This window comes from Monodon monoceros, unplaced genomic scaffold (genome assembly GCF_005190385.1).
Source record: "Monodon monoceros isolate NGI ecotype Baffin Bay Population unplaced genomic scaffold, NGI_Narwhal_1 Super_Scaffold_13, whole genome shotgun sequence".
NCBI classification, from domain to species: domain Eukaryota; kingdom Metazoa; phylum Chordata; class Mammalia; order Artiodactyla; family Monodontidae; genus Monodon; species Monodon monoceros.
This window is the reverse complement of record NW_021703769.1, coordinates 58,947,339-58,971,609: the sequence shown is the minus strand read 5'-3', so window position 1 is coordinate 58,971,609 and position 24,271 is coordinate 58,947,339. Positions and strand designations below refer to the sequence as shown.

Genomic DNA, 24,271 nt, shown 5'->3' with positions numbered 1-24,271 from the left:
AAAGAATAATAAAAGAATCCCTGTAATGAAGTCAGGGTCAGGGGTTGGCAGACTGTTTCTGTAAAGGGCCAGATAGTAAATATCTTAGGCCTTGTGAGCCAAGAGGCAAAACTGAAGAGAATACAGAGGGGCTTATATAAACCTAAATGGAGCCATTTAAAAATATGGGAAGCGTTCTTAGTTCGCACCCCTTAAAAGCTAATAGACAATGAGCTGTGGTTTCCCAGCCCCTGGTCTGGAAACTTAAGATCAATCTCCACTGACACTTGTATTTAAGGATAATAGTTACAGAGCCATCAATTATTTTCAAAAGATTATGCCACTTAGCATTTTCCACACTTCATATCTTCTACCCACAAGTGAAAGACTAAAATCTAAGGGAGGAGGAGATTTTCTTTATAGCTGACTATGTTTTGGGTCTTTTAATAACAGCACACTCTGACTCTGTGGTGTGTTGTCTGTTTCTCACTTCCAAATTGCCTCCAAGTTGTCATATAGACATGGCTGAAGGTTACCCAGAGCCCTGCCCCTTCCTCTGTGCCAGGCACTGCCTTGGGTCTGTGCCTTGGGTCCTGTTGAGTGCTTGATGCTTGAGAAAGCAGTTTCACAAGGCTTAGAAAGCATGTCAAGCAGATCCCTGACAGGGGCTTCCCTGGTGGCGCAGTGGTTAAGAATCCGCCTGCTAATGCAGGGGACAAGTGTTCGAGCCCTGGTCCGGGAAGATCCCACGTGCCGCAGAGCAACTAAGCCTGTGTGCCGCAACTACTGAGCCTGCGCTCTAGAGCCTGCAAGCCACAACTTCTGAGCCCACGTGCCACAACTACTGAAGCCCGCGTGCCTAGAGCCCGTGCTCCACAACAAGAGAAGCCACCGCAATGAGAAGACCGTGTACCACAACGAAGAGTAGCCCCCGCTTGCCGTAACCAGAGAAAGCCCACAAGTAGCAATGAAGACCCAATGCAGCCATAAATAAATAAATAAATTAAAAAAAAAAAAAAGAAGATCCCTGACAAGACAGCACTCTGCTGGAGTCCTGTTGAACCCCACCCTATGAAGGAAACATCCTGGGATGTTTTGTATTATCTTGTAAGAGCTTCCAAAGGCCAACTTATGTCGTGTCTAAAAGCAGATTACTGGTCACTCCAAAAGACGAGCTACTGTTCTAAAAAGGATAGGATAGTATTCGCTCCTTTTGGCTGTACGTAATCGGAAACTCCAACCTGCCCAGCTCAGAGAGTAAGGAAGTTTATTATCTCGTGTGGTTCAGGCTCTCAGACAATTCTAACTTAGGGACCAGGATCTTACTGTGATTCTGCTGTCCTGTCCCCGCCACCGTCCCCCTTGCACACACACACCCAGTGTGGCCCTTTCTTTAGTTTGGACCTTCTCAGATGGCTGCTGTAGTTCTGGGCATAACGTTCAGACTTGACAACCCCCAAGAGGCAGAAAAGTGGGCTTTAAAAAAAAAAGAAGCAACACCTTTCCCAGGATGGACCCTCAGCAGGTATCCTCCCACAGCGGCATACTGAGACCTGGCCACAGACCCTTTCCTAGCCCCGTGGGTGGTCGTAGGAAGAGAACTGCCTCCATCCTGGTTCTGCAGATGCAGCCCATGACCTGCCAGAGCAGAATCAGGATCCTCTTAGCAAAGAGGAAAAGGAAAGGCATGGATATCGGGAGGCAACCAGCACTGCTTCCCACAGCAAGGAAGGACGGACCCACATTTACACTTTATTTCAGAAACAGGACCGAAAAGTGTTGTGTCCGCAGGGCGCGTTAGTGAGCCCGCGCTGGGGCTCAAACACATCATCTCTGAAACTCACAGCAACTCTGTGAGGGATCTGTTAACACTCCCTTTTTAAAATTGGGGAAGTGGACGTTTATAAGGAACATGGCAATTCTTTTTTAATATCAGTAAATACTGGTACTCTGCTTTTCCTTAGATAATATTAGCAGAGGGGAGATTTGAGTTTCTCCTCCAGGACACCTACTAAAATGCAGCTTATGAGTTGCCACAAATTTGATATATTCGTTCTCTATCCATCCATCCATCCTTCAACAGTCATTTATAGAGCAGCAGCCCTGTTATCTTCATTCTAGGGATGGATATTTAGTTAGATAGCCTTGGTCTCTGTCCTCACAGGCCAGCAGGGGACACCAGGATGGGAGCAAGAAACCTCAGGACAAAAGTAGAGGAATGTGCAAAGCACGGGAGGAAGGAGAATCAGCCCAGTCCACCTTGGCCAGGGATGTTTTCCCCGCGGAGAGGAGCAGGCAGGGTTGTAAAGGACGAGTGAGAGTTCAGCAGGCAGATGTGGGCAGGAAGTGGGCACTCGACACAGGGCAGAGCATGAGCTGAGGCCGGAGCCACAGGACAGCCGGGCATGTACTGGGCCTGGCACTGGAGCTGCTTGGTGACCAGAGTGTGGCTCAGGTGTTGGATGACACGGAACAGGAGCTGGATCCGGCCCCAAGGTGATGGAGAAGCATGGAAAGGTTTTAGGTGGAGAAGTGGCACAATCGGGTTTTGCATTTGAGAAAGACAACCTTGCCTGGTCTGTCCAGGATGCATTTTTCTTCCTTCTTTCCCTAGTTTTATTCAGGGCACCGTATGACAGGCTGGAAACACCTATAGCCCCCCTTACACCTAGTGTGGCTACATGTCCCAGTCCTGGAATTTAGCAAGTGGGGCTTCCTGGAAAGCGTTCGTTGGCCCTTCCCTCTTCTTCCTGCTTGGAACTTGGACATAATGCCTGGAAGCCCTGCAGCCATCTTGCAGTCTTGAGGACAAAGCCACAAGCGAGGGATGGCAGAGCAGGACAGAAGGGGCCTGGATTCTTGGTGGAATTGTCGAGCAGCTGCACCCACCCTGACTGCCCACCTCCTGTCTGATGGACAGATCAGAGGTAAATACAAGCACACCCTTTGCTTGTTTAAGCCGCTGACAGCTGAATGTCATCCTGACACACCTGGGGGCAGAAAGGAGGGAAGAGCAGGTGGCCACAAAGACCGCCCTGAGGATGGAGACCAGAAAGGGCTGTGAGCATGTTCAGGCAGAAAAACCAATGGGATGCGCAGCCCACATCCCTGGAGCAGGTGGCTGTGGGCTGGCCCAGGGAAGCCCACAAGGAGGAGCAGGCATGGGGTGGAAAGAGTGAGTTTGCAGTACTTGCAGGGACATCAGGAAGAGAGGTCCTCCGAGCAGTGGGAGAACTAAGTCTGGGCCGGGAAATGATTCGGGGTCGTCAGCAGGTGGGGTGACTGAGGTCACGACAGGCTGTGGTCATCCAGTGAGCAGAGAGGGGCATGGGCAGAGCCCAGGGAAGGCTGCTATCTAAAGGGCTCATGGAAAAGCACGCTAATTAGGCAAATGCTGTGTTCTTTAAGGCATCTCTGCCTGATTGGAATCTTTCTTTCCCCGGTTATTAAAACAGAAGCTGACTCTCCCAAGGTCCTGATATTTTGATGGCGCAGAGCTCCCCTCGTGGACCTACCTGGTCCGAGCTAGAGCCCCTTTTCCCCAGTAAGTTTCATCTTCAGCCACGCTGCTCAACATCTCCCTTCCGTGGCTTGCTGCCACCTCTGTCTACCTCCCTCCAGTATTTTTGGACGGATTTCCAATTTGATACATGAGCATGCCGTCAGTCAAAACAATCTTTTTTAATGAGCCTCTTGTCCTGACAGCTGTGTTTAAGATAGGGCATGGAAACTGGGTAATGGAAATCTAGAAAATTGCCCATTCTGGATTGAAACCTTACTGTGTGCCCCACGCTCCAGCTCACACACAAGCCTGCCATCTTCTTTTAAAAATAAAGAGGAAATTGTGAATAGCGAAAAAGATGTAATTTGTGCAAATGAAAAAAAAGATCTTCTGATCAGAATCTTAGAGAAGGATGAGAGGAAGGTATAATTATTGAGCGTCGCCTGAGTATGTCACATGCAGCTTCCTGCCGTGTGACCTTGGGCACAGCTCTGAACCTGGGGGTGGTTGGCATTAGTCCTACCTTCCAAGTGGGGGAAACCGAGGCTCAGAGAGGTGGACGCACATGCCACGCTCACAGCTTGGCAGTGGCAGGCTGGGGCTCAAGCCTTCATCTCCTGAGCCCCTGCCCCAAGCTGCCACTGCTTTTCTAGCCACCAAATATTAAGAAAATACAGCTCTCCTCTTGCATACTACACACAGGTTTTGAATTTCCAGGTCATCAGGAAAGGGGAAAATTAAAAAGTTGTTCATACTTCCCATGTAGAAGAAGAATAAAGGGGAGTGAGTCTGAAGGTGGTAGGAGCATAATTAATCCTCAACTCCAGGTGGAGAAGCGATGCTTCACTGCAGACTCTGGAGGCTTTGCACGCATGAGGGCAGCCAGGCATCTCCAGCCCCCGAGCGGAATTATGTCCTAGCAGCACCGCTCTGTGCCCGGGACTGGGAGCTCACGTTCTCCCAAGGCGGGAGTGCAGGCCTTGACATTCGTGAGGGGGTGTGGTGGTGAAGGTGGAGATGCGTGTGACAAACAGGAGCGGGGCCCTCCCCACCGCCTTCCGTGTGGGCGTGATGACGGATCAGTGGATCTCTCTCCACCCACTCTTCTTGGGAACTTTTTCAGCAAAACCACTCCCTTCCTGATTGAGCTGGAAATGCACAGCCCCTCGGTGTTCTCTGAGCTACTTCTCTGCCACTGAGAATTGTGGTTTCATCCCCCCACCCTCCCACCTTCTTGTAGGAGCCTTGGGAAGGGAAGAGTATCATTTTGTTGATGATTATCTAGGGGAGGTAAAAGTGGAATTTACATGGCTGTTTTTTTAGGAGACGAAACTGGGGAGAAAATTTGAAACGAAATCTCTTCGCCTAACACCAGTTCCTACTCTATAGAGAAAAGAAATCTCTTGGCCTCGGGTGAAGGGTCATTTCAATAGCTGGGCCATTACTTTCAACCCAAGCAAAACAAAAAAAGAGAGAGGAGAAATCCCAAGAGGAGGCTATGAATCCTCAGGACAAGCCAGATGCTTCACGCAGCATGTGGACCAGACATCTGAGCAAATGCCTGAGGTGGCCAGATGTTTGTATGTTGCATAGCACCCACAAAAGAAAGGGTGGCATGAACCCCACCCAGGCTTCCAGCGGAGGCCCAGCCCGGGAGCACCTGACCCCCTGGCAGTGAAGTCATCTCCAGCCTTCTGTGGCTGCTCATGCCCTTCAGAAGATTGGGGTTCAACTCCCATAGCAGCTAACCCCCCAAACCCCTACCCCAGGTCGAGTGGTACAGAGGCAGGGCTGCCTGGCTTGGGTGCTTTTTAACCTGAGAGAGTCTTTCCTTGCGCTGTTGATCCTGCAGCAAACAGGAATGGATGGGCCCCTCCCTGGAGAGCTGGCCATTGGGGCTGGGCAAACGGGCACCTTCCTCCCTGCGGGGTCACTGACCCAGGGCCCCCGAGGCTCTCTGAGAAGCTGCACTGAGTGTCCCCAAGTACCTGAACAGTCCCTGGAGGGCCGGAAGGCTCTGAATGTCCCGACCTCCCAGTTTAAAGTATAGAATGATCATCTGACAGCCTAGATTGTACACACTGCAGATACAGTTTTCAGGGTTTTATACGGCAGCTCTGAGATAGAGCCGTATGTCCTGAGGGGAACAATTAAAAGACAGATTGTTGAGTGAATAAAAGCAAGGATCAAATTCACAGATAGCATCTCCCATTTTTGTGAAATTATATGTATTTGTGTATGTGTGTATTTCTATAGACCTATATCTTACATCTGTTTTTTATTAGTACAGCCATTCAAATTATCTGGACAAGACACACGGAACTCCTAAAATGGAAAGAGAGATTTCAAGAGATTTCCCTCCTCCTTTTTTAAAGTGCCTTGTATTTTTATAATATTTGATTTTATTTTTAGCAAGCATGCCTTGTTTTTTGAAAAAAAAACCTTTTTGTCCAGAAATATTTTCAAACTTACAGAAAAGTTGCAAGTAAAAAGAACACCTATATACCCTTTACCCGGATTTATCTGGCATTTTACCCCAATTGCTTGATTTTTTTATTGTTTGCAATAGATATTGCAAGTATATTTTTCTGATCTATTTGAGGGTACGTTGCATGCATCAATGTGTGTTTTATTTTCCCTTCCTTACACAAAAGGTAGGCTCCTATATATGCTTTCCTGCACATTATTCACACTTTTCTTTGCAATCATTCAGTATCAGTTTATGGAGATCTTCCTCGGTTTGTTTGTTTACAACTGTGAGTGTACCACAGTTTATTCAACTCCTCTCCTAAGGCATGCATTACTTTTAATTAATTAATTTATTTTTGCTATGTTGGGTCTTCGTTTCTGTACGAGGGCTTCCTCTAGTTGTGGCAAGCTGGGGCCACTCTTCATCGCGGTGTGCGGGCCTCTCACTATCGCGGCCTCTCTTGTTGCGGAGCACAGGCTCCAGACGCGCAGGCTCAGTAGTTGTGGCTCACGGGCCTAGTTGTTCCGCGACACGTGGGATCCTCCCAGACCAGGGCTCGAACCCGTGTCCCCTGCATTAGCAGGCAGATTCTCAGCCACTGCACCACCAGGGAAGCCCAGGCATGCATTACTTTTGAAAGCAGAAAAACAAAGATAACTAGTGAAATGGAAAATTTAAAACCACTGAAGAGAGCAAGCTGAGGCTCTAATAGAAAGTCTGTCGTTTTTAAAGTGGGTGGGACCATGGGAGAAGCCAGGTGGATGGTGAGCCCTTGAGCCTCACAAATAGAGCAATAGTGATGGCAAGGGGTCCACACGAAGTAACTGTCTTAGGTCGGGGTCTCTGGAGGCAGAGCCTGAGACTGGGATTGGAGGACATGTGAGGGAACAAGGAAGTAACAACGGGACAGGGCAGGCGACAGAGCTAAGAAGGATATGTGCTCAGCTGGAGTCAGACTTCAGCCTGATCCAGCGGGAGCTCCAGAGCAGGGAACTCACCAGAGGTGGTCCCACCTTGAGTGGTGGTGGTGGGGACTCCCCCATCCCCCATATACGGTAATGTACTTTGAGAATGTCGAAGAGTTCAAATTAATGCATATAATGGGTCTTGTTCCTGGTGCTTGGCCTGTAGTAGATCTTCAGCAAATGATAGCTAATACTATTATAGTCATTCTTCCCTTTTTTCCTTTTATTTTTTCATGACAGCTCTATTGACATACCATACCATTAACATACAATTCACTTATTTAAGATGTCCAGTCAGTGGTCTTTAGTATATCTGCATCCACCACCAGAGTCAATCTTAAAACATTTTCATGACCCTATAAAGAAATCCTATCCCATTAGCGGTCACTGCCCCATTTCCTCCCCAACCCCTTCCTCCCTCCCTGCCCTAGAAATCTGCTTTCTGCCTCTGTAGATGTGCCGGTTCTGGACATGTCGTGTAAATGGAGTCATACGATGTATGGTTTGGGGGCTGGCCTTTTGCACGCTCCTGTTGTTCCATCGTGGGCTGTGCCACTCCCCCACCCCCAGCCCTCAAGGGGAGGTCACCACTTGCGTGCCGTGGCCTTGGTTCAGTCATTCGGGTCTCCAGAGAAGGGCAGCTGTGAGCCATTAGCAGCCAACCTGCCCAGCAACTGGCGGACGGACACACCAGCCTGTGAAGGAGCCTAGTGGGGACGCCATTAGAGTCCCGCAGAGTAAATCGTGTGAATGGGCTTCGTTAAGAGTGAAATGAAAGGGATTACCCAGCATAATAGAATAACAGCAGCAGTTACTCAGAAGTTCTGGGTAAACAGAAACGTATGTTGTCCTGGGCAGGGTCCCTTTTTAACCTCTTCAAGGCTCTTCCTCGAAAGATCAAGCAGGGAATGGAATCTCGGTGACCAAACTCCCGCACCCTTGGTGGGAATTTTAATTGGTTCATTTTCTGAAGGATCATTTGACAGTTATTTCAAAAGCCGAAACTATGGGAATATGAAAGACTAAATGATTCCCCTAAGATCAGGACTCCTGTTTTACATCTTATTGGAGGTTCCAGCCATTACAAAAAGCAAGAAAAAGCATAAGGTTCAAAAGAAGCAGTAAAGCTGTCCCTATTTGCAGAGGATATGATTGTTTACTTAGAAAATCGTAGGAATCTACAAAACAATCTCTAGAACTAAAAAATGAATTTAACAAGGTCCCCAGATATAAACTTAATAGACAAAAATCAGTTGTATTCTTAATACAATTATGTACAATATATACTAGCAGCAAACAGTTGTCAAGTGAAATTGTAAAAATAATTCAATTTACAGTAGCACCAAAAACCATAAAATGCCTAGGAATAACAAAAAATATCTTAAGTTCTCTACCCTAAAAATTATAAAACATTATAGAGAGTAATTAAAGACCTAAGTAAATGAAAAGATGGACCACGTTCATGGATCAGAAGACTTGTTAATACGGCATTTTCCCCAAATTGATCTATAGAGTCAACATAATACCAATCAGAATTCCTGCAGTTTTATTTTGGGTAGAAATCCACAAGCTGATTCTAAAATTTCTATGGAAATACAAAGTACCTGTAATAGAAGAACAGTTTTGAAAAAGAAGAACAAAGTTGAAAGACCTATCCTATCTGATTTCAAGATTAACTATGAACCTACAGTGATCAAGACTGTTAGGCATTTGGTATTAAAAGATAAATGGATCAGTGGAACAGAAAAGAGAGTTCAGAAATAGACCCAAATTTATATGGTTAATCAGTTTTCATCAAAAGTGCTGAGGCAGTTCTGGAAGCAACTTCCAGTGTCCATCAACAGCTGAATGGGTAAACAAATTATGGGATGTCTATACAATGGACTACTTCTCAGCAATGAAAAAATGAACTGTTGATACATGGATGAATCTTTCAAAGTGAATGCTTCCATGATTCTTTCATGAAATCTTTAAAAAGTATGCTGGATGAAAGACACCAGAACCACCCCCCCCCCCCGAAAGGTGCATACTGTGCGATTACGTTTATATAAAATCCAAACTAATCTATAGGAACAAAAATCAAGTTGGTGGTTGCCTGGGACAGGGATGGAGGGAGGGAGTGACTCCAGAGGAGCATCAGGAAACTGGCAGTGATGGGTGCATTCATGACCTTGATCTTGGTGATGGTTTCCAGGAGTGTACATACGTTAAAACTGATCCAATATGCACAGTTTATGGTTCTTCAGTTATACCTTAAGCTGTACCCAAAAGGGGGAGGTGTGTTTTGACCCAGCAGTTCAACCTCCTTGTAAACTTTGGAAACTGATGACCCTGGAGCCAGCCTTTTTTGTCTACTTGTATATGTGGTGTAGTTATCATTTTTGCTCTGCAAAAGTGCCTTGTTGTATTTGTGCCTTGTTGTATGATATTCATAATTAAGAACTTCTATTAAAGAAATATTCAGTGCTTTAATTAATTAATATAAAAATGGCTTTCATTCATTTGGTGCCTACTGTGTGCCAGGCACAGCAGAGCTGTTTCTCACAATAGCAGCTTTGCAGAGTAGCTGTTATTATCCCCATTTTATAGATGATGAAACTAAGGCCATTCAGTTAAAAAGCACCAATGCTGGAATTGGATTTCCACATCTGCCCCACACTGTTCAGTATAGGCTCTAAGTGTAAAATGCACAGTGAATTTTCAAGAACTTGAGATGGGCTCTAAGTGTAAAACACACACTGAATTTTCAATAACTTAATGTGGAAGTAAGGATGTAAAATTAGTAATATTTTATATCCTGAATAGATGTTGAAATGATAATATTTTAGATACATTGGGTTAAATAAAATATATAACTAAAATTAATTTCACCTGTTATTTTTTTTACTTTTTTTAATGGAGTTGCTAGGAAATTCAAAAATTACACGTGAGGCTCACATTACATTTCATTTTGACCAGTGCCACCTCAGAGCTCTTTCCACATCATGTTGTCTATGTGAGAGACAACTAGGAGGTTAATTCAACAGCGTATATTTATATTTATTGAGTATAAAATGTATGCTGGTTAAATTTTATAGTTTCCCTTATTGGTACATTTGTTTACTCTGTAAGTCCATTAGCTGCTTAATTTCAAGCAAAAATTGTCAGCAAACAATTTTTTCCATATTTCAGGTCTGGATTACTTTTTTAGATGGAAGGATGTGAACACTCTTAGTTTAAGGTAGATACAGAAGTCTCTGACCATCAGGACAGGTGCTCCTGTTTATAGAATAATTGACCAGTTTTGTGTTCTTTAAAGCAGTGTTCTCTTTTGGGCAAATATGCTGGTGTCTTCTGGTTGGAATGGCATCCATAGTTTTATAAACTAAACTACAAATTACTTTGTCCTTTGTTGTTTACTTTATCTGGGAGAAGCACAGAAGCTTCCAATTTTTGAAGAATCAAGAAATCGTGACTGACCTTTGATCACCCAAATGTATTTTTTAAGTTGGTATACTTTTCCCCCATTACTGGGGGTGGCCCTCCTTCTAGTTTTGTAAATAAAGTTTTATTGGATCACACACATGTGTTCACACACTTTCTACGGCTGCTTCCATGTCACAAAGGAAGGCAGAGTTGAGTAGTTGCGACAGAGACTGAATAGCCTAAAATATTTACTATCTGGCCCTTTAAGGAAAAGGTTGGCAGACCCCGGGTCAATTAAGTTACAGGTGATCCTCAAAAGGAGGTCCATGGGGCTTCCCTGGTGGCGCAGTGGTTGAGAGTCCACCTGCCGATGCAGGGGACACAGGTTCGTGTCCCGGTCCGGGAAGATCCCACATGCCACGGAGCGGCTGGGCCCGTGAACCATGGCCGCTGAACCTGTGCGTCCGGAGCCTGTGGCCTCCGGGACAGGCCACAACAGTGAGAGAGGCCCGCGTACCGCAAAAAAAAAAAAAACAAAAAAAAAAAACCATGTAAAGTAGCTCAGAACAATGTCCGGCAGATAGTGCACACTCCGTAAGTCATGCTGCTGCTGCTGCTCGTTACTATTACTACCCTAATCATGACCTCCCTTCAAGTCCCAGGTCAGGCACAAGCAAAGAACTGGAAGAAGCTGAGGGTGTGTTTAGGTCGAAGCCACCCTCTCCAGGAAGCCTTCTTACTGGGCCCCAGCATCATCCGTGATCCATGGCACTTTGGACCTCCAGGGTGGTAGACAGAGCATCTACTTCTGAGTCAGTCTGATCTAGGTAACAAATCCTAGCTGTGTGACCCTGGACAAGTTACTTAACCTCTCTGTGCCTGATCCCATCATCTGTAAAAGGGGACAGTATCTTCCTCGTGGGGGTCCTTATGAGGCTGACCTGAGATGATGCACGTGCAAAGTGCTCAGCTCAGAGCAGATATTCTGTAAATAACACACTGCTAAACCGTGTTATTTTTACTTTCTGCATTTTATTATGAAAGCACTTTACAGTACTACCCAGCTGTAGACTTTAAGCTCTTGATTGCTAGGAATGGTTGATCTGGGTGCCCCGCTAGGCTCCACCAACGCCTGGCATCGAGAGGGAGCTCTGCAAATGTTTATTGCCTCGAATTGGCTGAAGAAACAGCATCCTGCCTCAGCCGAAGAACAGGGAGCAGGCCGTTGCCTTTCTCCACAGTCCCTGGCAGCCATGGGCCATGGACACTTAGGCATCTGGAAAGATACCTGCCAGTAAAATTCTGAGCGTGATTATACTGGAATCTATAACTCCCAAATTGGCAACTCAAAGTCGTAATTTAATATGAAGAATGTCATACTGAATGAGTCAGGTGGGCCTTAACCCCGATATTGGATCGGCAGCTGACGTTCCAGCCCTGCCTAAGAAACATCTGCTTCTCCCCCTTTGCCTCACAGCCATCCCAGGCCACTGGCCGCCAGCAGGGATCACCGTCTCCAGGCCTGCCTCTTGGCTGCCTGCTGAGGAAATTCCTTACCTGCAGGAGGGATTATTTATGCCTGCTTTCTGTGTGTTCACACCAACCTTTTCCTTTTTAAAATTTTCCTTTTCTTTTTCTCTTTTATGAGTCCCATATTTTTCCTTACCACTGAGACAGAATAAATTGAGTGTGACTAATGATTTGTGACACAAGTTTCACTGTTACAGCTGGCAATGTAAAGATGCCAAGCATTTTCATAAGTGTATATACTCAGGCAGGATAAAAGAAAAAACTGCCCAATTAGAATCTGTTCACACTTTCCAAGCCTAAGTAACACTAAAGACATTAAGGACATCAGTTTTTAAGCCCCAAATTGTACCGGGGTGCATCCCGATTTCCTGGTTGATTTGAGGCACATTTCTGATATTAGAATATTAAGTTATATGGAGATTGTATCCCAATCCTCTGATTGATTTGAAATGCATTTGAATCAGGACAGCTTAAAAATTGCTTTTATAGCATCTTTATGACTTGATACCATGGAGAAATAAATATGAAGCTAATGCCACGGAGGGCGTCCTCTTGATGCAGGGGCTGTCTCTGCTGCGGATTTTCCTGGTGGTAATTTAAGGAGATGCTTGTCACCTCCTTACAGCAGTTCATAATTTAAAAACAATCTATACGTGATACTCAATTAAGGCGCCACAGAGGCATGTCGGCCACGGATGACTGATGAACAGTCCGAATGGAAATTCTGCACAACTCTTGAAAACACCGCTAAACACCACTAAAATCAATCCCCCATCAGGAAAACCATGACTTATTAATATATTCTCTACCGCTATCGAGTTGTGAATCAATGCGTCCCCAAGTAGAGGACTTCCCTTGCGGCGCAGTGGTTAAGAATCCGCCTGCCAATGCAGGGGACACGAGTTCGAGCCCTGGTCCGGGAAGATCCCACGTGCCGCGGAGCAACTAAGCCTGTGCGCCACAACTACTGAGCCCGTGCTCTAGAGGCTGTGAGCCACAACTGCCGAGTCCGCGAGCCACAACTACTGAGTCCACGTGTCACAACTACTGAAGCCCGTGTGCCTAGAGCCCGTGCTCCACAACAAGAGAAGCCACCGCAATGAGGAGCCCGCGCACCGCAACGAAGAGTAGCCCCCGCTCACCGCAACTAGAGAAAACCCACGCGCAGCAACGAAGACCCAACAGAGCCAAAAATGAAATTAATTATTTTTTAAAAAGCTAGTAGAAAACCAACATAAGTAAAACTTCTTGCAAGTCCTGGTGGCAGGGCCTGAACGTTGCAAGGCCAGCTGGTCATGTCTGCGTCCCACTCCAGCAGGGGAGCCTCGGGGCATGATGAGCACCTGCTGTTTACTGGGCGCACGTTGCCAGCATCCGAGCTGTCATCCAAACCTCTCTGCCACCCGTGAGACAGGTATTATTATTGTCTTACAAATGAGGAAGTCGAGGTTCACAAAGGTCAGTAACCTGCCCAAGGTCCCAAAGGACAGAACCTGAGTCTGCAAGAACCTGAGCTCTTACATCCGAGTACCATGGTTCTGATCCTGGCTGCCCTGATTTCTAACTGAGTAACTTTGCCTTGGTTCCTTAACTTCTCCGTGCCTAGTCTTCTCATCTGTAAAATGGAGATGACTCCTGTGTCCCTAGGACAAAGGTCTATTGGGAGGATTCAGGAGATGGTGGATTAAAAAGTCCTCAGGGGGCTTCCCTGGTGGCGCAGTGGTTGAGAGTCCGCCTGCCGATGCAGGGGACACGGGTTCGTGCCCTAGTCCGGGAGGATCCCACATGCCGCGGAGTGGCTGGGCCCGTGAGCCATGGCCGCTGAGCCTGCGCGTCCGGAGCCCGTGCTCCGCAACGGGAGAGGCCACAGCAGTGAGAGGCCCGCGTACTGCAAAAATAAATAAATAATTCTTAGGGTCCTGCTGCTGCTGCCCTCGACTCACTCTGCCTCAGTGTTTGCCCTTCTTTGGGACAGAATCAGGAGACATTTTTGGGGTTCAGAACTCCTGGACTTCCCAGGAGGTGGGAAGTAGAAACTCCCACTACCAAATACCAGGCTCCTGGGTCCGGTTCCAACCCAAGAAGAGGCTCCCTCACTTCCCACCTGAGTCTCATCCCTGTGTTTTGCTTTTCCCTGTGCCAACTGGGAATATCTCAGAGCCTTGAACTCTGCACCAGAACCCAGGAGAGTGGAGAGTCTTTCATACGTCCCTACTTTGAGACAGACTTTAGCCTCCTGCCTGACCATCCCGTTGTAAGTTTATCACATGGTCATTGCCTGATTTCCTGTTCAGGACTCTGAAATGTCAAGTTCCTCATTGTACTGGGCAGGGGGGAGGTGGGGATCTCTTTTACCAGAAGCAAGAATATTCTGAACACAACAGCTCTGCTTGCCGACAGCTCTTTCATCTTTATTTCTAGTCCTCTTTAGGCTTCTTTGCTCATCTAAAAATCCTCATTTGGTCACATTTCTGTGACTTGGGACATTATCAGTAAATGATGAGCCCCCCGGGGACCTGGGACGGGAAATGGATGGGACACGCTGATGGCAGAGAAGCCTAGCTCTCCACAGTCCACTGAGACCCCTTCTGAAAGGTCTGCCGGTCACTTGCACAGTCCCCGTTAACACTCCTGTCTCTGTGAATGCCAACAAATAACGGCGTGAAATCTAAACATAAATGAGTTTTCACAGCTAATTACGGCTAATGCGAGCAACTTTCAAAATTGCCAAACATTCCTTCCAGAATAGTACATTTTGCAACTATGAATTAGGCCTAAAGAGCCAAATTTCATAAACATAATTTAGCATACAACCAAATAATAATACTAAGTGCTTTCCGACAGGCCGTTAGCAGCTCCCCGAGGTGGGTCTAATCGCACACTCTCCCATTTGGGCGTCTGTATGGCACAGGCCGTAAGGCTCGGAAACCCCAGGAAGGCAGTGGAGGAAGCAGTCATTTTCACGGCCCTGCAGCCTGAGTGATCAGGAGCTGTTCACTTCCCCAACTTAACGGCGATACACCCAGCCCAGCGGTTCCAGCTGCAGCTTTTAGCCACACAGCTCCGGCCCTGGTGTGGCAGCACCTCCGTCCCTCCTGTCATCATTCTTTCCCAGTCCACGTCACCTTGATGTTTGTTTGTGATCGCCAAATCAATGCATGATCACTGCAAACATTATAGTAATAAAAACATAGAAAGTGATGCCCGCCCTTGCTAATCCCACCCCACCACCCTGGTGGTGAAATCACCTGTGTGAGTTTAGTGTCTGTTTCTCCCCCATTCAGCTGGGGGTACAAACTCAAGCACACACCCTCTTATACGGGCGTTATCTTAATTTTACAAAAACAGGATCACACAACACTTCTTTTTACATCTTGCTGTTCATACTTAATAATATATTGGGTGCCTTTCAGTGCCGGTACATGTAAATCAACCTCTTTTTTTTTTTTTTTTTAAATACACATACTATAATTTATCCAGTCTCCCATAAACGAGTATTACAAACAGTGCCTCTGTGAGCACTATTTATTTGTCCCCACAAACACACCTACATCTGTGGGCTCTTCTCTGGGTATCTCTGAAGGATAAATTTATATGAAAATGGTGGTGTTGGGTCAAGGGGAATGCACAGCAAAATGTCAGAACCTAATAGCACCTAATTACCCTCTGAAATGAGTTGTATCTGTTTGCATCCTAATAACAGTGGAAATAGCTGTTTCTCTCCACCCTTGGCTGTTTTAAGTAGGGAAACCTGGGTCACCTTCCTTTCCATCCCTAGCCATGGTCCAGGGCTGGCAGACCCACACCTGCCCGCAGGTGGGTCTCAGTTCTTGCTGCTGGAGAGTGGCTATAGTCTCCAGAGCTCCATTCAAAGTCACCCAGAACCCTACTAACAAGAAGGGTTAAACAATTTGATCGTATTTCCTTCATACCTTTTTTGAATCATTGTCAAATGCAGAACAGTTCTCTCACCATGAGGGTCCCTCCTGTAGCCACACCCACTCCCAGCCCCCTTCATTCCTGTCCCTAACTCCTAGCAACTATATCTATAATTTTTGTCACTTTAAGAATGTTATGTAAGTGGAATCATACTATATGGAACCTTTTGAGTTGGCTTTTTTAAATCAGCATAATCTCCTTGATATCCACTCAAGACGTGGCATGTGTCAATAGTTGATTCCTTTTTATTGCTGAGTAGTATTCCAGTGGTGTGGGTGCCTCTTGACTGTGACCATTTCTTAGACTTTTCTTATTTTTGATGACCTTTACAGTGTTGAGAAGTACTGGTCAGGTATTTTGTAGAATGTCTGTTGGGATCTGTCTGATGTCTTTTTCATGCCAGAATTATGGGTTTAAGGGAGGAAGACCACACAGGTCAATTACTGTTTTAATCCCAGTCATATCAAGGTACATACCATCAACCTGACATATCATCACTGTTGATGTTCGTCAGTTTCTCCCCTGTAAAGTTATTTAAAAAAAAAAAAAACCCTCTTTATACTTTACTCTTTGAAGGAAGTCGCTATGCACAACCCATACCTAAGGGGTAGGGAGTTATACTCCACCTCCTTAAAGGAGGAATTTCCACATAAATTATCTGTTAGTCTTCTGTATGGGATGTTTGTCTCTTTTCCCCACATATATTTAATCAGTTATTTGTATTAGTATAGACTCGTGGCTTTTTAAATACATTTCCTGCCCCAGTCTTACAGACACCCATTTCTCTAAGGATCCATAGTTCCTTTTGTTGGAGAATAGAAGTAGAAACCAAGATGTGGCTGCTATATGTGCTCCCTGCTAGCATGTGTCCTTGCTCCTAGGCACTTGCACCTGACAGAGCAAGAAATGTGTGTCTCTACTAACCTGTGTACATACACATCTATATATATTTCCAGATGTCAGCAGGGTTTACACGTTAAGGTAAACACAAGTTCATACTGATGTCTCCAACTCTAATCCATTACCACATGGATCATTCTAGCCTCCTCCCCTTCCCATACGGGTTTAAAAAAAAAAAACCTTTTTTTATTGAGCTGTATAATTCACATACTGTACAATTTACTCCAAAATTCAGTGGCTTTAATATATTCACAAGACTGTGCAACCATTGCCACTGTCTAATTCCAGATCATTTTTACCATTCTGCAAAGAAACCCTGTGCTCATTAGCAGTCATTCCCACTCTCTCTTTCCCCTCTTCACCCAGCAACCACTAATATACGTTCTTTTGCTATGGATTTGCCCATTCGGGACATTTCTTATAAATGGAGCCATACAATATGTGGCCTTCTGCATCTGACTTCTTTAACTCAGCATAATGTTTCGAGAAGTGGTAAACTCTTAGTCTTTATATGTCCAAACATGTATCTGTTTTGCCCTTAAACTTGAATGATGGTTTAGCTAGGTACAAAATTTGAGGTTCACAAGTACTTGCCTTCAGCATTTTGAAAGTATTACTCCCTGATTCTTTTATGGCTGAGATGCCTGCTACCTGTCTAATTGTCATCCCTTTATAGTACTTTCGCCATGATATCTTTTTTTTTTTGGCTGTGTTGGGTCTTCATTGCAGTGCGCGGGCTTCTCATTGCTGTGGCTTCTCCTGCTGCGGAGCACGGGTTCTAGGCGCACGGGCCTCAGCAGTTGTGGCACACATGCTCAGCAGCTGTGGCTCGTGGGCTCTGGAACGCAGGCTCAGCAGCTGTGGCTCACGGGGCCCAGCTGCTCCGTGGCATGTGGGATCTTCCCAGACCAGGGCTCGAACCCGTGTCCCCTGCATTGGCAGGCAGATTCTTAACCACTGCACCACCAGGGAAGTCCCACCATGATATCTTTTTAAGACTTTTCTTTCTGATGCTCCATAATTTTACCATGGCATATGTCAGTATAAATTGATTTTTATTTATCCTATTAGTACTTTTCATTTGAAGACCCATATGTTCCTCCTTTCTGGAAAATTCCAAATAACCCATCCTTTGGGTTCTTTGAACTTCTCATTCTTATTGCTTATGTCTGGGTGTCTGTGTTGTTTTCTGATTCAGCTCCACATTTCTACCTTTTCATTCACTAATTCCCTGTCTGATTCGTGTCTAGTCTAGAATTTATCCCATTTATTGAGGGTTTTGTTTTAAAATTTTAATTCATACGTTTTATGTCCACCATTTCTAAATTTCCATTACCAACCCTTCTCATTCAATTCATGCCCGTTTCGTTTCACAACATCTTGTTCTTTTTAATGGATGTTTGTCCTTTATTGAGTACGTTTGATATCCTAAACATTTATTTTAAGTATTTCTCAGACAGTTTATATCATTGATTTCCCCTGAAGTGAATTCATATTCCTGATTGAAGAGTTTGAAGACTGTCTTACTTAGCATGAAATTTTCACGGATGGTGGAATTTTTTATTTCAGGTTCAGTTTGGGTAAGGGGTATTTGCAGCGGGGGAGGCGGTGGTTTTTCCCTCACTTTTCCTCTTGACCGACTTCTCCCTGTGCAGGGGTTTCGGCCCCCATCGGGGACCAGGCCTCACGATAGTGCTTTAGAGTCCTGGCCCTCCAGTCATCCTGCGAAACCGTGTTTCAGTTTCGTGACTTGAACCTGTGTCTGTCCTTCCTCCCTAGACCCGTGGGTTGCTATAAGCCTTCACCCAGTGCTGTGCTGGAGACAGCTCCTACTAACACATGAAAACCAATGATTAAGTGTTAGAGAATTGTGTGAGTTGGTTGTTAAACAGCCATTGTTAGAAGTTAATTATACAAACTCATTAAGTAAATTATATTAAGACGCAAAGGTAATAAATACTCATACTCGACACTTAACCATTTTCTAATTATCTTGCTCTGTATTATTCTCACCCCTGCTCTTTGGCTGCGTACAGCTCTCGTATGTGTGTTGGGAACACTCCGTGGTGGTGGGTGTGCTCCTGGGCATCTCTTGACCACTCTGGTTCAGTGACATCACGTTGGTCATTTGAAATCGGCCATCGTGAGAATGTTAACTCCATGGAAATGAGTAAACATTACAAATCAGGTCCTTTTTTTTTTTTCTGGAGTGCTTGTACCAGGGTGTACCAGCCCACCACCACCCTGGAACAGGGCAGTGGTGGTTTTCTTCAGTCTTCCTTCCATAAACGGAGGTATTATTAACACCACCCCTGTTTCCAGCCGGGAGCCAGCCTTTATTGCCTCATCTCAGAGAAAGTGCTTTCAATCTTGATTATCTTGTAAGAGCTCAACTCCCACTCATTACTCTGCCTTCCTGCTTTTTTTCTGGTCCATAGAGCTATTTATTTTGGTATTGAAGCTATCTCTGTCCTTTGGGTTTTTTTAAAATATTTTATCCATCATAGATCTAAGTTTGGAGAGGAGGAGGTACATTAAATGTTGACCATGCTGTGGCTATCTTGATTAGAACTCCATAAACTTTTTTTTCAAAAAGATTTTAATATAGCTGTCAGTAATCTTGATGCTAGACAACAAATGATTACATATACCATAGTATATGATTTACACTTTTAAAAATTCTTTGAGGTGTACTTTCCACGTCCTAAGATGAATAAGATACACCAAAAGTCCTTTAGATGCCTGTTGGCTAACCAGCAAGTCCAGTCCTGGGTGGCTGATCTCTGCGACACTAAGCAACCAATGATAAGTTAAAACAGCTTTTCCTAGAGTCAGGACTCCTGGATGGGGGTAAGAACAGCTTTACACATGCAAAATACCAGAAGGACATTTAAAACAGAGAAGATGTTACCTATTAAATCCCATCTCTGTTTTCACAATGAGAACGCTGCAGCTTCCAAAATAAAGCTGTATCCTATGAACAATGAATAACAGTGGGAATTTGAATTGGGTGTCAATTATAGAGATTTGAAGGAGTGCTTGTAAATAGCTTGTTCTCTCGTGGTGTGGAACGTGTACCTTCTCCTTGCTGCATACATGTCTTCACGTTTTCTTATTTCACTGGCCCTATCTTTGGCTCCTGGACTCAGAGATTCCTGAGAAATATGAAGGAATTAATGAGTAAAAAGTATCTGTTTAAAAGAGAGGGACAAGTCCACCTCCTTATCCCTTCTCCTATTTCAAACCTTTTTCTCCTTCCATCCAGCTATTCCTTTATTTATTTTTTTAACATCTTTACTGGAGTATAATTGCTTCACAATGGTGTGTTAGTTTCTGCTGTATCACAATGTGAATCAGCTGTACGTATACATACGTTCCCATATCCCCTCCCTCTTGCGTCTCCCTCCCACCCTCTCTATCCCACCCCTCTAGGTGGACACAAAGCACCGAGCTGATCTCCCTGTGCTATGCGGCTGCTTCCCACTAGCTATCAGTTTTACATTTGGTAGTGTATATATGTCCATGCCACTCTCTCCCTTCGTCCCAGCTTACCCTTCCCCCTCCCCGTGTCCTCAAGTCCATTCTCTATGTCTGCGTCTTTATTGCTGTCCTGCCCCTAGGTTCTTCAGAACCTTTTTTTTTTTAGATTCCATATATATTTATTAGCATACGGTATTTGTTTTTATCTTTCTGACTTACTTCCCTCTGTATGACAGAATCTAGGTCCATCCGCCTCACTACAAATAACTCAATTTCGTTTCTTTTTATGGCTGAGTAATATTCCATTGTATATATGTGCCACATCTTCTTTTATCCATTCATCTGATGATGGACACTTAGGTTGCTTCCATGTCCTGGCTATTGTAAATAGAGCTGCAATGAACATTGTGGTACATGACTCTTTTTGAATTATGGTTTTCTCCAGGTATGTGCCCAGCAGTGAGATTGCTGGATCATATGGTAGTTCTATTTTTAGTCTTTTAAGGAACCTCCATAGTATTCTCCATAGTGGCTGTATCAATTTACATTCCCACCAACAGTGCAAGAGGGTTCCCTTTTCTCCACACCCGCTCCAGCATTTATTGTTTGTAGATGTTTTGATGATGGCCATTCTGACTGGTGTGAGGTGATACCTCATTGTAGTTTTGACTTGCATTTCTCTAATGATTAGTGATGTTGAGCATTCTTTCATGTGTTTGTTGGCCATCTGTACGTCTTCTTTGGAGAAATGTCTATTTAGGTCTTCTGCCCATTTTTGCATTGGGTTGTTTGTTGTTTTGCTATTGAGCTGCTTTTATATTTTTGAGATTAATCCTTTGTCAGTTGCTTCGTTTGCAAATATTTTCTCCCATTCTCAGGATTGTCTTTTTGTCTTGTTTATGGTTTCCTTTGCTGTGCAAAAAGCTTTGAAGTTTCATTAGGTCCCATTTGTTTATTTTTGTCTTTATTTCCATTTCTCTAGGAGGTGGGTCAAAAAGGATCTTGCTGTGATTTATGTCATAGAGTGTTCTTCCTATGTGTTCCTCTAAGAGTTCTATAGTGTCTGGCCTTACATTTAGGTCTTTAATCCATTTTGAGTTTATTTTTGTGTGTGGTATTAGGGAGTGTTCTAATTTCATTCTTTTACACGTAGCTGTCCAGTTCTCCCAGCACCACTTATTGAAGAGGCTGCCTTTTCTCCATTGTATATTCTTGCTGCCTTTATGAAAGATAAGGTGACCATATGTGTGTGGGTTTATCTCTGGGCTTTCTATCCTGTTCCATTGATCTATATTTCTGATAAACATTATTTTTCATAGACATGTACCTTCTACTCTATGGCTGTTATATAGGCCTCAAAATATTTCCTTCATCTCTCCCAAGGTCATTCATCTTTTCTCCCTTCTCTCCTTGTCCCCTAGTACTTTCCTGTATGAGTTACAAGAAACAGGTTAATAATGTATTTTATATATATGGGTTATCCTTGAAAAGATTGTGGATGTCACGTACGCTGCCTCCTTATTTATCATATGCTGAATAACATTATGCATTTACTATAATATGTGCTGTTCACAGAAGAAACCACTGGAACCCCCAAGTTACCTAAATGGAAATCCTTGGCCCCCTAATGTTCTTTCCCTTCCCTGCAGGTATCAAAGCTGTGTTCTCAGGCCACTACCACAGAAATGCCGGGGGCACCTACCAGGACCTCGACATGGTGGTGTCATCTGCCATCGGATGCCAGCTGGGCAGAGACACCCACGGGCTCCGAGTCGTGGTGGTCACCGCTGAGAGGCTCGTCCATCGGTACTACAGTTTAGATGAGCTGAGTGAGAAGGGAATGGAAGACGATCTGATGGATTTGTTGAAGGAAAAATGATTGCCGATTATGATTTATTCACTTTTCACTTCTACTGTTTTTTCATTTGGGAAGAAACAGCAGCTGCACACAACCCCATATTGAAATAAAGAAGTGTACCAGGCAGGTTTGTGGATTTATGTCCTTTCGCTTCAATCAGAGAGCTAGGTCCTGTCGTAAATGATGCTTAAAATAGAACTGCCCTCCCTATGCAAAAGAGAGGGGAGGAGCCTGGGAATGAAAGAATAAATGATATTATTAGAATTTCTCTGCATGGGTGATTGAATAAGTTCTCCTAATGGTGTGTCTCTCAACTCTGCTCTGAATTAGATGGTTTTCTGGCATCATATGGTAAATGTCAACCTGTCGATCTCAGTCACACCCTGATATCCAAGTGTGATCTCTGATGATTCTTTGAACAAAATTCATCTGATTATAGTAAACCGTGGTCACAACTCCCCAAATGCTAGGCAAAATGAAGATCATCTCCTTTCCTTCCTAACAAAACAAATAATTGTGTTCCGTTACCAGAGCCAGAAACTCATCTGGCTGAGGAGCTGAGTAGCCGACATTTCCTATTAAAGTCTGGGACATCTGTCATGGCCAATGATGAAGCGGATACAAGTCAAAGCTCGAGTTTACCTTCATGGTGGCTAGAAAAGTCACCTTTGCACATAAATCGTCCATATTCAAAAACCTCATCCCGGAGACTAGAACCGAAGCCCTAAAAGACCGCCTCTGCAGTCGTGGGCAAGCACGTCTGATTCACTCACGTTCGCATTCGCTGCTGCAGTAACTCCCTCCGCAGGTGGATGTTCTCGTGTGATCGGAATCATCCTCCGTTTATGAGACTCTTAGCTCTGTCTACTTTGACAGAAAACATGGGAATTGATGCAGAGTTCTTCAGAAACCAAGCAGAAATTCCTGTGGGGCAAAAACAGTGCTTTCAGCCACGTTATCTAAATTGGCACCAATTTTGATTAGATGCGCTGGTGCAGGATCCCTTGACCAAGGAGCGTGGATGGGTTAAAATCAGCATTGCCTTTGTTGAATCTACCTCGCTGCTGCTTCTCTGCGGCTCCTGACCACTGTGTAATTTTATCCACGTCGCCTTTTCCAGCAGTCATCCTGGTGGACAGGGAGCCTGCGTACTCGCCATCCTGCCAGGAAAACTTCACAGCGTTATGCAGTAGCATTCAGTCATTCTAACAAAGCAAAACAAAAACACAAAAAACTGGTTGCAAATGAACTGCAAAGTCCATTAAATTAAAAGACTTTCATGTTAAAAAGCTTCAGTCAGTGTAGCAAAACCATGTGAAATTAAATAGATAACTGGATATATAAATTCATAAGGAACAAAAGACAAGAAGTTAATTTTACTACAGATCGGTGACACACCATAGCTCATTGTTAATGTGGCAAGAAATTAAAAATTTTCAAAATTAGAATGCTCCTGTTTTAGAGTACTGCTGCATTCTTGCTTTGCATTCGTCTTTCTTTGCAACAGATGGGGATAGAAGAGATCAAGAAGGGGAATTCAGTAAGAGGCGTAACGAGTAAGCCATGCGTTTGAGGCCTGGGATGTGGTAACTTCAGAATCGGACGTGAGCAATGTGAACCAGGACCATCAGTGTGGATGTGGGTCTCCTGGGGGAAACGGGGAGAGTTTAATCACCACGGACTGGAGCTCTCTTTGTCACGTCACCTGTGCAAAATGCTCTAGACTGTGGCACTTGGGTTTGGGGAAGGATATGGGAATAATTAAAAGTAATTGAAATGAAACTTCTAAATCTCCTTCTCCAAAAACCTAAAGGAAGATAATTGATTCAAAACACAGCAAGAATATGCTACGAATAGGGAATCCTATGAAATTCTCACCGTTTTTAAAGTAACCAAACAGCAGTATTCCCCCATGGTGATAGGTTCAGAAAGCAGTTAGGATAGTGTATCATTCTGATAATAATTACCAATGCGTTCACTTATGAGTCCTTTTTCTTTAAAAAAAAAAAAAAAGACGTATTTTTTTTTTAAGTGCCTTATACTGAGATAAACAATAAAACACACCATGATCATAAGTGCTATGGTTTCGAATGTTTGTTAGGTGCTAAGTACTGTTTTAAGTCCTTTGGCTCAGAGAGGTGGGGCCGCTTGGCCAAGGTCACTCACCTCATCAGTGAGGAGCGAAGGACTGAGATACAAACAGTCCAGCTGTTGAGCCTACGCTCCCTGACGTTATCCTCTTT

General features: G+C 44.5%; 1 protein-coding gene across 3 annotated transcripts in view; it reads left to right on the top strand.

Moving 5' to 3' along the window:
• CPPED1 (calcineurin like phosphoesterase domain containing 1) overlaps window positions 1-22,468 on the top strand; it is a 114,309-nt gene extending 91,841 nt beyond the window's left edge. For 2 of the 3 annotated variants that reach the window (XM_029221828.1, XM_029221827.1), the window contains one exon: window positions 21,820-22,468. In XM_029221828.1, coding sequence (XP_029077661.1) covers window positions 21,820-22,049 — 230 coding nt within the window. In that variant the 3' untranslated portion in view covers window positions 22,050-22,468. The remainder of the gene's footprint in view (window positions 1-21,819) is intronic. The other variant, XM_029221824.1, reaches the window with a different exon arrangement.
• Window positions 22,469-24,271: the final 1,803 nt, after the last annotated feature.